The 15,143-nt window shown below is 40.3% G+C and overlaps 1 protein-coding gene and 1 long non-coding RNA gene across 7 annotated transcripts in view; both read left to right on the forward strand.

Annotated features, from left to right (window-relative positions):
* Positions 1 to 2,512, forward strand: part of ASB4 (ankyrin repeat and SOCS box containing 4) — a 118,717-nt gene extending 116,205 nt beyond the window's left edge. For all 6 annotated transcript variants that reach the window (XM_070265707.1, XM_070265706.1, XM_023639234.2 and 3 more), the window contains one exon: positions 281 to 2,512. In XM_070265707.1, coding sequence (XP_070121808.1) covers positions 281 to 469 — 189 coding nt within the window. In that variant the 3' untranslated portion in view covers positions 470 to 2,512. The remainder of the gene's footprint in view (positions 1 to 280) is intronic.
* A 1,965-nt stretch (positions 2,513 to 4,477) lies between these two features.
* Positions 4,478 to 7,806, forward strand: LOC138923952 (uncharacterized). Its single transcript, XR_011438330.1, has 2 exons — positions 4,478 to 4,615; positions 7,475 to 7,806. It is a non-coding gene; the product is annotated as an uncharacterized lncRNA (long non-coding RNA).
* Positions 7,807 to 15,143: the final 7,337 nt, after the last annotated feature.

The following is a 15,143-nucleotide window of genomic DNA, read 5'->3' on the forward strand; positions in this document are numbered from 1 at the left end:
GGTTTACACAGGTCCAGGCAGTTCATATAAGTGTAGTTTATCTCATTTCGTGGGTTCCGAATTGTAGTGTAGAGTATTTTATCCCCTCCTCTCTCTTCCCTCCTCACATATCACTCCCCTAGCTCCGTATCTCAATTTTAAATTTAATTTTGTCTTCCTATCCGAGACCCTGGAAAGCTGCCTTGTGCATCAAGTCGAGCTTACATGCATCATTGTTGATTTCTATTGATGTAAACCGTGGGGCTTTTCTGACTTTAACCTGTCTTGCCTTCCTTTGCAGAGACACTGGGATTTTTACCATTCTCTCTTCACTGTGTGCAGTAACTCTCCAAGGACTCTCATGCATTTATCGAGATGTGCCATTCGAAAAACATTACACAGCAGATGTCACAGAGTAATTCCTTTGCTTTCCCTCCCATTGTCATTGAAAAAGTACTTGCTTTTAGAGCCGGAGGGAATCATTTATTAAGTTTTATGAGACAGAAGTTTCCAATCCTAGATATTTAAGTGGACTCACTGGGTAGACACAGTTTGCGTAAATAAAATGGTACTTGGGTTGATTATAACACTTCAGGGATTTTAAAACTCTTTACAAACACAATGTCATTAATCCTAGAGTATCATGGTGAGGAGAAACAAACAAGAAGTAAAGTTAAGATATTCTTAGAGACAAGAGTGTGTCCAGAAAGTACTGAAATAACAATAATAACTGATATGTATAGTGCTCTTGCTAAGTGCCTGATATATTTTTGTAAAAATTTTCATATATTATCTCATTTGAAAAGGGACCCAGATTTTCTTACAACCAGTCTCATTCGCTCTCTTATCAGTAACAAGTTTACATTACCGTTCAGTTGGCAAAATAGCAGCCTTTGTGATCGGCCTCTTAATCTTGGTGTCTTCCCCAGTTCCCACTTTGCAGAAATTACTGTTGCTAGTTTCGCAAACTCCTATCCCCACACCAAGCTCTTCAACTTAGATTTATTGAAGAAAGCACATGCACATAATCAAAACAAGGAGATCTTTGAGTCAAATTAGAAATGCAAACAAAGACCAGTCCACTTAACAATCGACAACGGACATTTCAACACTCTCTCCTTGAGCCAGAGACTGGAGATGCAACCATGAGTCTGAAGCAACTCCTGCCCTCCAGGGGCTCACCATTTTGCAGAGGATCCGGACACACAAGCAGGGACCTGCCGTGTCAGATGTCAGGGGCAAGAGTACAGGTGCAGACTCGTTCTTAGTGCTTGCCTTTCAAAGTCACGTTTCTGACACGAGGTCTGGTTTTCTTTTAAGCCTGAAGATGAAGAGTGAAGGGATTGTGTGACGTAGAGGGATCTCCTGCTGCTGCAAGCGTAAATGTGTTCACTTGAAATCTCTCCGCACATCTAAGTGTTGTTTTATTTTAGTATGATTTCCTGTTTAGTGCTTTCCCAGACTCCTTGGGAAGAGTATTGCACACTCAGTGGCTCCTATATATGTGACAAGAACGTTTAAAAAAATGCGTGCAAAGAAGTGTGCAAAGGGAAAGACTTAAGTTGATGACTTTGGTCTTTTTGTGTAACAGACAGACATTTCAGAGCATTTTAGCCAGAAGACAAGGAGCACTTTGCTAGCAATGGCTGGCTCCAGAAAAAGAAAGACTTTTTGAAAATGGTGAAAGTTTGAGAAACTTGGAAAGATAAGTGTGTTAATCAGGCTTGTTAGTAGTTTGCAGAAAGAGAAATGTAGATGCTTAACCTCTGGACCTCCTGGTTTATGAGGCCCACTTTGCTTCACTTTTTGTTCTTGCTAATCGCTGTTAGATAAGCTCATTGCCTCTTAGCATTGCTTCTAGCAGTTAGAGCAGCAGTAATTAAGCACAAACAAATCTATTTGCCAGTTGTGAGCAGGTTTCTTTTATCTGTGTAGTTCTCCATCTTACTTAACTTTAGATGCTTGAGTTTTGAGTAGAGATGATGTCAAATATTCCACAAGCCTGCCACCTAGACTACGCTAAACTGGGATTCTCATAGTCCCAATGCTGTGTAGGAAAAATCATAGGTGGATACCATAATCTTTCTGAAGTATCAGTTTTACTCAAATATTTTGGGAGAAATATTTTGCACTAAAACAAGATCTATATTATGGAATAGAATATTGGTGTTTGTATGAACTATTCATATAAAACATGATCCTTCAAAAAATAGTTTGCTTGTAAGAAGTTGCTAAAGCACATCCTAGAATACTGGGTAGAGGTGTATGTTGCCCTCCACCTTCAGGAATATTGTGGCAGAAAAGTTTGTGTTGCACTGACTTAGGCAATAAAACTGATACTGGAGACAAAGTGAGAGGATATTTCTTGCATGGGGAAATATTGTTTCTCAGTCTGTTTATGCTTAAACATTTTGTGTTAACCTAGGACGCAACTACTTGTGTTGAATTGTTTATTCGTGGATTTAAAGTTATCTAACCCCATCTCTGAATTTTTATTTAGAGAACTTAAATAAAGCTCTTCTATTTTATTTCATCTTTGTGAGTTGTTTATTTACCCGTAAGACTTTTTCCTAATTGACTTTTCAGCAGTTAGACTGAAGAACTCTACACATTTCCTTCCTGTCTTCAACATTTAAAGAAAGAGAGAATAAGGAAATGTGCCTGTAAATAATGTTTTCAAAAGAAAGTAAAGGGAAAACACAAATAAAATGCAGGGTATTGCTATAGGAACAAGAGTGTTTTCATAATAATAAAGAAATTGTACTGAATCCTTCTCTTCCGCCTACCGCCATCTCTGTCCTCTTGGGTTTTTCATTTCCTTTCATTTTTACCATTCACACAACCCTGGGCAAGAGCAACAGAGGAAATTACATCCTCGTGATACCTTTGTTACTTTCTGTAAATAGACATTTAATGGCCTAGAAAAATAAATCTCCTCTTTTGTAAGTTACATGTGAGGAAGGATCTTTGATTTGAAGGAAAGACCACCTTAAAGTTTTCTCTCCTTCTCAGGATCTAGACACTTGTGTTCTGTTTTTTAATCACCTAGTGTTAGTCCTTCCATCCTGAACCCAGTGGCATCTAATAAAAAACACAGCAGTCAAAGCTGATTGTAGGCATAGGAAAAATTACAAAACATTTGCAGTGGGTTATTAATGTTGGAAAAAACAGCTGAGCCTTATATTTTTGTGACTCATCTGATTGTGAAGAATTCATGAAGTTTTAAACTGGCACACTTTCAAAACTTTTTAAAAAGAATCCAATTATTCACTGTTTTTCTTTGAAACATAGACACCATAGCTGGTAGCTGGAAGGAATTCATTCTCGCTTTCTTTAGGAGTATAAACAGATGCACTGCAGTTAGACATTAAAAGTTTTGGCTCTAGTGCCTGTATATCTGGGTTTATATCTTGATTCCCAACCTTACTTGACCCAGTAGCCAGGGAAAATGGCACACTTGTTCCATGCCTCAGTTTCCTTAGTTGTGAAATGGGAGTAATCATAGGACCTACCTCATAGGACTGTTATATGGTTGCTTAGAAGTGTAGGGGAGGAGCAAGTTTTCCTTGGCCCTCTAGGCAACCTCTTAGAGTCCCTGGCTGCCTCTGAAAATTAAACTGACAAAGACAGATTACAGGAGAAAAACATGCAAATTTATTTAATATAAATGACATGATTTATTTAATATAAACCCATGACACAGAGGCCTTCGTAAGGAAATGAAGACCTGAAGAAACAGTTAGACTTGAGTATTTCTATGGTAGGTTTGATGAAGAGTGAGTAGTAAAGAAGAAATTTGATAGGTCTTTAAGGGGAAAGAGGTAAGGGTAGTAAACTGGGGAAACTTAGCGAGGCCTGTTAGGATTCTTCTCTGGTGTCCCTGTGTCTTCAGAGAGAAGGATGCTCCTTTCCTCCAAGTATAGGGAGGGCACCTCCCACAGGAGGGTTTTATGACCTGTTTCAGGGGAGAAGGTGGAGGGTGGATCAGAGTGACCCTCCTGGATCTGCCATTTCCTCGAACTCCTTCAGCTGAAAATAGTCAATATACCAAGGCACCATATTTTGGGGTAGCATGTCCTGAACTCTATCAGAGGGTTAAATTGTTAATACATGAAAACGCATAAAACAGAGCATAAGATTTAGTAAGCATTTTATTGTTATTATTGTCCTTGTTATTACCGTAATCATTATTATTTAGGGAAAGGTTTCTATCAGTGGGGTAATCCATACTTAGAGTGAAGCTGTAGCTGAAGGTGATACATGGTAGATTTCTGTTCATTTTTGGAAATATTTATTAAGCTCCTACTATGTGCCAGGCACTTTGCTGATGGCTGGAATCAATGGGGGAATAAGACAAATCAGGTCCCTGACCTTCTTGGGCTTTTTTGAGGTGGGTGATGGAGGGGGAAATAACATTGATTTGGAGGATTAGCAAACAAGCAAATTGATTCATTTTGGAAACTTTGCCCTTTGTAAGTAGGTTTAGCAAGGATGCCATGACTCTTTTTACTATTTCATGAAGGCTGTGTAGTCACTTTAAAATTTATTGTGTGGACCGAGAGGGTTTATCAGCTGTTTCCATCTCCAAAGAGGGGAAGAGTGGGAGGAGGTTGACTTTGTCGCAGGAGGACTGCAGGTGAGTAATGAGATTCCCGGCAGTGAGGGTGTTGCACATCAGAATGAATGAATGTGGAGGCATGGAGGATTTCATTCAATTATTCTTTCACCTTCAAGAGTTTATTCGGTACTAGTACGTGTGTGGCTCTGTGCAAAATGTGGCAGGAAGAGGGGAGTGCTGATACCAAGTCATGGCAAGATTCACTTTCAGTGGCTCAGTTTTTGTTTGTTTTCACCGAGAAGTAAGAATAAAAAATATACATTGGGTTTTTAAAAAAAATTAGATACCAAGTAACTGGGCTATTTTTCTGTCAGCTTGCCATAAAATGGTTGATTAGAAATGATTTTCAAAACACATATGTCAGTGATAAATTGCCTTCTTCATATGTTTGGTCACACTTGTCACCAATGAGAAGCAATGCATGAAATATGCAAAACCATCCTCCAAGAAATAGTTGTTTGCTTTCTTTTCGTTTTCTTTTAATTTTTTTTATTGACACTAAGTGGATTGGTAGTTGGTTTTCTCAGCTAGAGGTATGCCTCAATGATATTGGATAACAACTATGCAAATATATGCTAATCCAGCCAAGGAAATAAAGTAACGATGCCATCTTATACTCCTAAATTAAAGCCACTGGTGCATTAGTTCTTAGTGCTTGTTAGGCATGGAAGAGTTGGCAAAATAGAACTAACATCATGGGGCATTTAAGGTGATCTTGGAAGCAGAAAATAGGGACTGGCGGCCTTCTCAAAGTCCAGGAGTCCAGACACTGCCCTGAGTGAAAAGGGAAGACTTTTACACACTGCCTCTTTCTAGATTTGGGGGAACTCGAAAGTCAGTGTTTGATTGACAAGAGGAGGGAACCAATGGAGATTACAATCAATTCAATTCAGGAAGCAAGACATACAAATTGAGCTGCCCTTTCAAACACAAACTCTGCCCTGCTCTGGGTCCTGGCAGGATGACTTCCATAGGCTGCATGAGCTGTGGGTTCAGGGAATGGGAAGACCAGCGGGAGACTAAAGGGCAGGAGGAGACGGAGCTTTGGACACTTCCTGACTCTTCCCTGTTGGGCGTCCTCTTGATAGCGGCTGAATCCCTTTCCCAAGCCACAGTTCCTGCTAGGAGCTCTTCTTCTAAGCTACTGTTCTTACTGGTTTATAATAACCTCTTCCTCCACTTGTTCCTTCAGACCTAGGGGTAGTCGAGGCTTCCTCCTGTTGCCTTTGTCCCAGGTGCTTCATCATTTCTTGCTATCTACATTTCTATAAAAATGAATTTCCTTAATGAAATTCTCTTCAATCACCCTTATTGAGTAGGTAATTCATCTCCTCTAGGGATCTTCACAGATGCGCAAACACACATAGGACTGTGACAAGTCAGTGAGAGCCTGGGTGGTGGTCTGGATGGTAAATGATATCGGTGTTGAGGGAAGATAGAGGTCACCGTGGACCAGTGGTCAGGGAGGTGACTTGGACTGTGACCTGAAGAAGGGTGGGGTCTGGGTAATAATTCGAGCAAGAGAAGGGCAGTGGAAGGGATGTCATTTATGGTCAGTGAGTAGCCTTAGTGAAGGGTTAGAGCCGGAATGTACAATGAACATTCACCTTTACCAATTAGACAAACTTGATGGAGGTAGAAGATGAAGATTTGTTGTAGAGAGTAGAGGATGAAGCTGGTAGGGCTGAGTGGAATCAAATTAGGAAATGTTTTAAAACATGGGAAAACAGTATGGGAAAGCAATGGAATACATTGCTATCATAATTACTCTTTTTCCAATCCTATAACTTTTGTAGTAATAACTATGATGCAACTACATAACGTTTATATGGTATTTTATAATTTTCAGAGCATCTTCATGATGCTTAATGCAGATAATTGCATTTACCATTACCCTCAACTCTTCTTCCATGCCAAAAACTATCCCCCAATTCTGAAGATTTAGATGGGAAAAAATATCTAAACACGATATTAATTAATCATTTTCTTCTCATGTAAAACCTTCCAATCATATGGAATGATTTACGCAAGCAAAAAGGAAGTATAGCCTTGCATTTCTTTTTATTATCAAAAGCTACAGAATTTTTTTAATTGCATGGAAAAAAAGGAAATATTTCTTCCAGGGCATAAGAGGATGAAGGAACAAAGGCAAAATTTGGAGTTCTAGGACTGCTTATAATTCTCCCCACAGCAGCGTTCAAGTGATAAATTGTTTACAGAAGCACTGACATAATCACAGTTCTTCAGGGGTCCCAGAACTCCCAATACTGCTGAAGTCAGAGGGACAATGAAAGGCCTCTTCCTCGGATGATCCATCTGGGAACACTTAGGCAGCAGGAAATTGTTTCTAAGTAACTTTTGGCTAGTTCTATGATAAAAATACATCCAAAGAAACTACTAAGCATTCGCTCCCATGTATTAGCAATGTAGTGTGGCAGAAGGGAAAAAATATGGATTTTTGAATTCAATAGTTTAGACTTTAATCTTGATAGTGCCACTTAATATTCATGTGAACTTGAGCCAGTTTCTCAATCCGAGTGTCACTTTCTTTATTTGGATGGTAGTAGTAAAGTACCTGATTTACAGGGCTTTTGGGGGAACTTAATGAATTGATGCCTGTAAAGCATCTAAAGCAGTGTCTTATATGTAGCTGAACCCCAATAAATGCTCAGATGGTGCATGCATCTGCTATGTGGGGGGGATTATGCAGAACATGCCAGAAGACTTAGAGAGTTTCTAAGCTACTCATGTGTGCAGGCCAGAGAAGTGATTTGTGTTTTGTATTGCATTTTGACTACAATGATTTCCCTGTGGTGCAAACTCTCTGAGGCCAACAGTTCCAAGCCTTCTTCCTTAACGCTTCTCTTATCTTGGCAGTCTGGCTTGAAGAAGGTAGCAGAGGAGAACTTTCTCCCTGCCATGAATCAGAGCTGTGGAACTCGTGGTGGCTCTCAATTCTAAAATGCAGCCCTGAAGAAGATTAAATCAGAAAGCTCAAGGAAGGCAAAAGATATTCTGAGACAACTTTCATTCATCTCCTGGTTACAGTTTCAAAGAAATCTGCTCTGCCCTTCATTGGAAAGAGATCTGGGAATCAGGAAGAGATTTTAGAACCACGGGTTTCTATCCTGTGTTTGCAGAATCTGGAAGAAAAAAAAATGCAGTTAGTTCCTTTCTGTGTAGCACTGAAATAAACAACTTCATTAGAATTGTATTCATTTAATTTCCCTTCTTTCTGTCCTACTTCCCTTTCTCTCTCTCTCTCCTTCCTCTCTTCTTCCTTCCCTGTTGTCTCTTGTCCTCATTCTTGGCATATTTTCTTTGCCTCCATTTGCTTGCCCAGGATCTCAGTGGGGGCAACGCAGGAGCCATGTTAGAGTGCTCCTGGGGAGTGTCAACAAGTGATGGGACAGTGTCTTCTGCAAAACTTTGCTTTGGATGCATGACAACGACACTTAAGTCATCCAGAAACTGGAAATTTGATGCTTCTTTCTCCCTCTCTAATTCTTCGATTCTTTGTTCCCAGTTTGAAAGCTACAATCATGGAAGAGTTCATTTTCTTTTAGCAATAGATTAGCGGTGAGGGATCAGGGCCAAACAAGAAGCAAGAAGGGAAGGGGCTAGTCATCCGATCCAGGGTCCTAGTGTCCCACATATTGCTGCACAGTCAGACAACTCTACCAGTAAGCTCTCAGAGATGCTGCTTTTTGGAAAAGCCCAAAATAATTACTTCCCAAGATTACCTAGCATAATAGATGGTCACTCAGACTAACAAATGGAGTCAGCAAAGTCCGAGTGCAAATTCCTCTCTGCCTCTTAGTCTCTGTGAGACAGTTTCCCCCTTTGCAACTAAGGAGAAATAATTGCTGCATCACAGAGTTGATGGGAGAATAAGTAAAATATCTTGAGCTTTGCCAGACACATGTTTAACTTCTAATAAATGGTGATTATTGTTATAGTCCTACCCTGAGGGATTCTTCCAGCTGAATTCAAGATTTCTATAAGTGACTTATAGACCTCATACATGCCAAAAAAGTTTAAACACACTTGTAGCAAACAGAAGTGACTAGAATGTGTGGACATCTCAATTCAATGACATGCCCTCTGCATGTGCTGCAGCCTACAGGAGGAATGTGCCCACTTGTGGACATTGGACATGGTGAAACAAATCAAGATAGGCCCTCTCGCAATGTGCTCATATTTGGGTTGGTTTTCAATAGTCTTTAAATATTTTTTCTCCCTTGTGACAGGGCTGACTGACCCATTTAACATGTGCTCCCTCTATCTGTATAGCTTACCTTTCTTATTACATGACACTTAAATTTGAGCTTTCTCGAGATGGCAAAAGTGTGGCATGTCACTTTTCACATCTATAGCAGGCAAGACAAACCAATCGAGATATTCTCTCCTGTTGAACCTAGACTCAATCTCAGAATCCTCAGCGCAGTTTCTAGACTGCCACTGCCAAGTGCTTGTAGCTGATGGGCAAGATGAAATCTATTTGTCATTTCTGGGTTCTTTTCTCAAGGTTCTCACAGACTCATGGTCAGGCATAACATAAATAAAAAGCTGGAATAATTAGAAGGTAGGTGATGATTTCTGGCACAGGGTCTTTTTCTTTTTTTTTGGTGGCAGGAAGCATAGAATTTACTCAACAAAGATTGTTGAGCTGAACAAAGGTGAATAAGGGCAGACAAAGTCCCAGACCTCCTGGGCACTGATAAGGCTGTGATTCTCACTCTGGACTACGCATTAGGACATCTGGGGCGCCTTAAGAAATACTAGTGCCCACTCCCCACCTACTCATGTAAAAGCCTTAATAAGCTAAAGATGTTAAGCGCCTCACTCATCATATCACATTGTAAATGTCTGTCTGCCTGTCTGTCTCCCCAGCTAGGCTGTAACCTCCTTAAAGGAAAGAAGTGTACTCTCTTTACTTTTTTAAAAAATTAAGGTAAAATTTACATACAGCAAAATGCACAACCTTTAAATACATAGTTGGGTGAATGTTTGCAAATGTATATACCTGTGTAATCAACACTCTAATCAAAATAAACAATACATTTATTACCCCAGAATGTTCCTTTCTGCCTCTTTCCAGTAAACCTCACCTCTCATAGGCAATACTATTTCTATCACCAGAAATTAAACTTGCCTGTTCTTGAACTTCACAGAAATGAAATTATATACCATATACTCTTTTGTGTCCAGCTTCTTTCTCTTAACATAATATATTGGCGATTCATCCATGTTTTTGCATGTATCAATAGTTTGTACCTCTTTATTGCTTAGTGGTATTCAATTGTATGAATGTACCACAATATGTTTATCCATTGTCCCGTTGATAGACATTTGTGTTATTTCCAGTTTAGGAAAATGATAGTGTGATGGTTGATTTTATGTGTTAACTTAGTTAGGCTGTGGTACTCAGATATTTGGTCAAACACCAATCTAGATGATGCTGTGAAGGTAGTTTTCAGAAGTGATTAACATTTAAATCAGTAGACTTTGAGTTTACTCCAATTCATAATACTCCATATAATGGAGGCAGATTACCCTCTATAATATGGGTGGGCCTCATTCAATCAGTTGGAGGCCTTATGAGAAAAAGACTGAGGTTCTCAGAGGAAGAAGGGATTCTGCCTCCAGACAGCCTCCAGATTCATGACTGAAGCATTGGCTTTTCACTAGGTATCCAGCTTGTCAGCTGCCCTGCAGATTTCAAACTTTCCAGCTCCTACAATCTCACGAGCCAATTCCTTAAAATAAATTTTTCCCTCTCTATACATACACAGCCTATTGGTTCTCTGTCTCTGGAGAACCTTGACTAATACAATGGACAAACTTGCTATAAACATTCTTGCTCAAATATTTTTGTAGGAATGTTTCCAATTCCCTTGGGTAAATATTTAGAAGTGAAATCGAAAGGTCAGTCAGTAGGCGTATATTTAACTTTATAAGAAAGTGCCAAACAGTTTTCCAGAATGGTGTACATTTTTCTCACTTCCATCAGCAATATATGAGAGTTCTGGTTGCTGCACATTCTTGTCGCTATTGAGTGTGCCAGTCTTATTAGCTTCAGTTATTTTGACGGATGTGTAGTGATCTGTCTCTGTAGTTCTAATTTGCGTTTCTCTGAGGGCTAATGATGTTAAACACTTTTCATGTGCTTATTAGCTATTTATATATTTTCTTTGGTAGACCACCTGTTCAAATATTTTGCAATTTCTTCCCTTTTGAATCTCAATTCCTAGCATTTAGTGGTTACTCAGTACATAACTATTCAATGAATGAATGAGTGTTATATCATCTGTCATCAGTGATTATTCTGATGTGATTATTAAATCTTTGTCTAGTTGTTTGCAACACTTATAAAGTGCTCAGCATAATGCCTGATACATAGTCAGCAGCCAACAAGTGGTAGCTATTAGTACCATCCCTATTTTATAGGAATAAAATAGGAATGAGGAAATGAGGATCAGAAACGACTTCACCAAGGTCACCTACTTACTAACTGTTAAAATTGTCACTCGACTCTGTGCTTCCCAAATTCTGTGTTTCATGTTTTGACTTTTAGGAACATACTAGGAAAGGTGTGTTAGGAGTGGTTAAAGAAAGTGCTGAATATATTTGAAGATGGAGAAATTCCAATAGTTTGATTTTGGAAAGTTCTATGGTGGACCCCATTTTTTATGGACCTACTTTATCCACAAGAATAGGCCTGTAATGATGAAATCTTATGACAGCCAACAGTTTGTCCCTAAGATACTTCATAATATTTTGGCTGCTGTTTGCTAATAGAGTCCAAGACAAGTGGACCTAGGCTGCCTACTGATGGAGCTGGGGGCTCATGGTCATTCTGACAACCCTTTTTCTGTTTACTGGAAAGCCCAGCAGCCCCCTCAAGGGTCCTTTAGGCCAGGCTGACTAATCCTTCCTTCTGCTCAGATTTCACTTTCCTGAAAGGGAGTATGAGGAGCAGGGAGTGACTAATCCCTTCAAACTGGCAGTGCCCAGAGCTGGTGTTAATCTGCATTATCTCAGCTCCCCCAGGGTGAGTAATCATGTTGAATCAGAAGATCTAACCCTGGAAAACAGGTGCAAGTTTCCAAAGGAGGCCTTTGTGGCCACAACAGGAAGTTAGCTGAAACTCAATCTATATTTACTCCTTGCAACTGAACATTTTTTGGACCACAGACTGCAGGAATGTTCAGGTTCCATAAAAATTGATCTCTGCACTGATTATGTGGGCATCATAGAAACACCAGCCATGTGCCCAGCCTGGACCCAGGGGTCAGTCCAGATTGTGAGGGCGTGCACAGCAGGTCCGAGCCAAAGACTTCCCCGGACTCTCCACAGAGGCAGTAGGTGACACGGAGTGACTAGGCAGGCCCTGCCTACTGGGCTGCACACACAAACATGTTTTGAAGCCCTTTATACACTCAGCAGGGAACACGCTGTTCTCTCTGGGAGGTTGCCAGAAACTTATAAGAGAGTCAGATCAAAGCCAAGAATAGACAGCAAGGCCTCTCTCCTGCCTCAGAAGGGGACGCTATGTGGTGCTAGGGTGCTTCGGTCCCTCGGTGCTCCTCTAGCCTTCCAAACCAAGCCTACAACTGTTTCCCTGGACTTTTCACCCCTTGGTTTGTTTTTAAATGATTACTAAAGAACATCCTTGGGCAGCTATAATCAGGCTATCCAAAGGCAAATACAAATTGTTCTTTCTGCTGTCATTTGTTTTGCATCTCAGAGCCTCAGGCCATGGACCTTGGAGGCAGCACTCATGGAGAATAGGTTACCAACCTTTCCCACTTCAAACAGATACAGGCAGAGTTTGAGTGGCTGTCCTCCCAAGTTAGCCATCTGCTCCAGCTTCAGCAAGAAACGCAAAGGTTACTTGAAATTCAACCAGTCCTGGCAAAGTGGAGAGCAAATCTTAATCTTCCTCAGAGGTACTAGAGGCCTCTTTACCCTCTTCCACAGACTCTTCCTAAATCCTGTGTCTCCATCTTGACCCAGCTCTAAAACCAAATATTTAAAAAGGTTTCTTCTTCTCTGTAATACCTGCAAGAATCGTGTCAATTTTTAAGTAAACATTGTTAGGGGAACTTTTGGTATATTCCCCATATTTGTATAGGGCATAACTTTTGTTTCAAAATGGTTTTTCATAGTTCTCTAAGTCTCTAAGATTCAACTCCTTTTTTGGCTTATGAAATTGACGTTAACCAAGATGCATTCTCACAGAGTCAACTACTTGAAATGTAGGCATTCACCCAATTCATCCATCCATCCATCTCCCCATCCAATACTTTTTGAGTTTAAAGTCCCTACAAGTACCTAACCAGCCTATATAGCACTGAAGTTGAGAACACGCAGTAATTAAGAGATGATAAATGTCACATTGATCCATATTGCTTATTAAGCAACTAAAAATAGAAAAGCTCAGGGGAGAATGATCTGTGTGAATGCTCAGGATTCTGCTATGGAGAGATTTTACCAACCATATGCAACTGCAAAATATAGAAAGCCAAGCCCAGGCAAGATAAGCTCATTCTGGGCTGGGGACCTGCTAATTGGTTTCATAAGCATGTGGATGGAACCCTCGGGGGGCTAGATTCCAATATGGGGAGAGAAATGACATATTTCACTGAAATAAACGTCTGAATCAGACTGAAGGAGCTGTTATGACACTGGGCTGTGGCTGTAATCAGCATTTGTGTGAAGAGGACACTTTATTTAGGGAGGTATTAATGGTCAAAAAAAACTGAGTTGGAATCCCATTTCACCATTTCCAAAGTATGACCTTGGGCTATTCATTCATGTCATTTATTTATTCAGTAAATATTTACTGAGCCCTATTACGTGCCAAGCATTACATGAGGTGACAGAAATTTCCCTGCCCTGGTAGCATTGCGTTAATTATTCTTTGAGCTTCACTTTCCTAAGGCATAAGACTATGTATCTTGCGGAGTTGTGTGGAATTCATATACACTATATGTGTGATAAGATACAGAGTGGAACTTTTCTTATTGTCTCAGAACTGGCAACTTGGCTTCAAAGTTGGGAACAAACAGATGATAATTAGAGGATAAACAGATGATTGGGATTTATTAAGTGGCAAATTCCTTCTGCTGCCCCAGTTTTCAGTCTCTACTCACTAATCTAATCTTGAGGGAACTATTGAATTGTCAATCTTCAGCCTCAGAAAGAGTTCCATGTTTTTTCCTTCCACTCTTGGGAAGTGCCCCTTCTAAAATAAGCCAATGGGGTGTTCTAAGAGAATGACTTGTAGAGATTCGGGGGAGGGGTTCCAGCAAGAAGTTGAGCCCGGAATCTCATTTTTCAGTTGGATACCTACCTGTGCCATGGATTTGCTGAACTGCCCTTTGTGCCTATTTGAGCAATGGGAAAGAGATTTAGGGAGAGAACTCAGGGTAGAGAAAATGAGTGGTAGGGGAACAGGGCACACTCCCATTGTCTGGTAGAAGAAAGTTGCTTGAGTCTTGTGGACACCATGGAAGGCTTGAACTATTGAGATGGAACCCCCACCCTTAACTGTGACTCGCTAAGAGAAGAGACCCCAGGAGCGAAAGTCTGTAGGGTGGATTATGTGGGGCTGGGAGCTGAGGGAGATTGGAGCTGCTTTCCTATGAGAGGTGGCCACGCAGTGAAGAGGCCTTCCAAAGAATCATCAGGTGTCTCTCAAGAGGTGCAGCATTGGGGTGGGTGGCTGCCATGGGTGAGGGCAGAGATCACAACAGCACCTGGTAAGTAAAACCCTTTCTGCTCCCTTTGCGAATTCTGTCTCCCTGTCCTCAACAGGAAGAGGGACCTAGAAGATATGAGTCAGGGATCATGGAGAGAAACTTTCTCTCCTTGCCTCCATCCATGCCTCACGCCTGTTCCTGGGTCTAGGGGAGGAGATGGATATTTAAATTGGGTGAAAAACTGAAGTGGACAGCACTGGATTATATCTTTTACAACCTGAAATGGTCAGAAAACTGGCATCTGCTGGAGTTGCCATAAAATCTTGGGTAGGGGAGATTTGATGAAGCATGTTTTAAAGCAATGATTGGAGAAAAATAAAACCTTATGGAGTTTGAACCCTGCTGAGTTCACAGTGTTCAATAAACTGCTGACAAGCGCAAAGTGCTTAGCAAACAGTAGGAGCTACACAAATGGAAGATGTTATTATTCCTAGTCACCTAAAGGGAATAAACATTCAGAAAATGTCTATGTATGTTGCAATATCAAAGTGCAAGTAAGATGTTTCAATTTGTGTTTTTGGTTTAGGAGAAAGCATAATGGGTTCATTGTGTCTTCAGGTTTCCATTTTCCTCATGAGGAGCTTCTCAGAATTTTTTCTGAGCTGTTTCACTACATTTCTTTGCTGTTCTAGGCATTTGCCTTCTTTGTCATTTTGTAGATCCCTATCCCCAGGGATTGAGGAGATCATAAAGGTCATTTATTTTCACCTCCAATTTACTTGAAGATAAAATACTATTTAATTATTGATAAAATACTTTCAGTTCTTAAAAACAATGTA

This window comes from Equus caballus, chromosome 4, assembly GCF_041296265.1.
Source record: "Equus caballus isolate H_3958 breed thoroughbred chromosome 4, TB-T2T, whole genome shotgun sequence".
Taxonomy (NCBI): domain Eukaryota; kingdom Metazoa; phylum Chordata; class Mammalia; order Perissodactyla; family Equidae; genus Equus; species Equus caballus.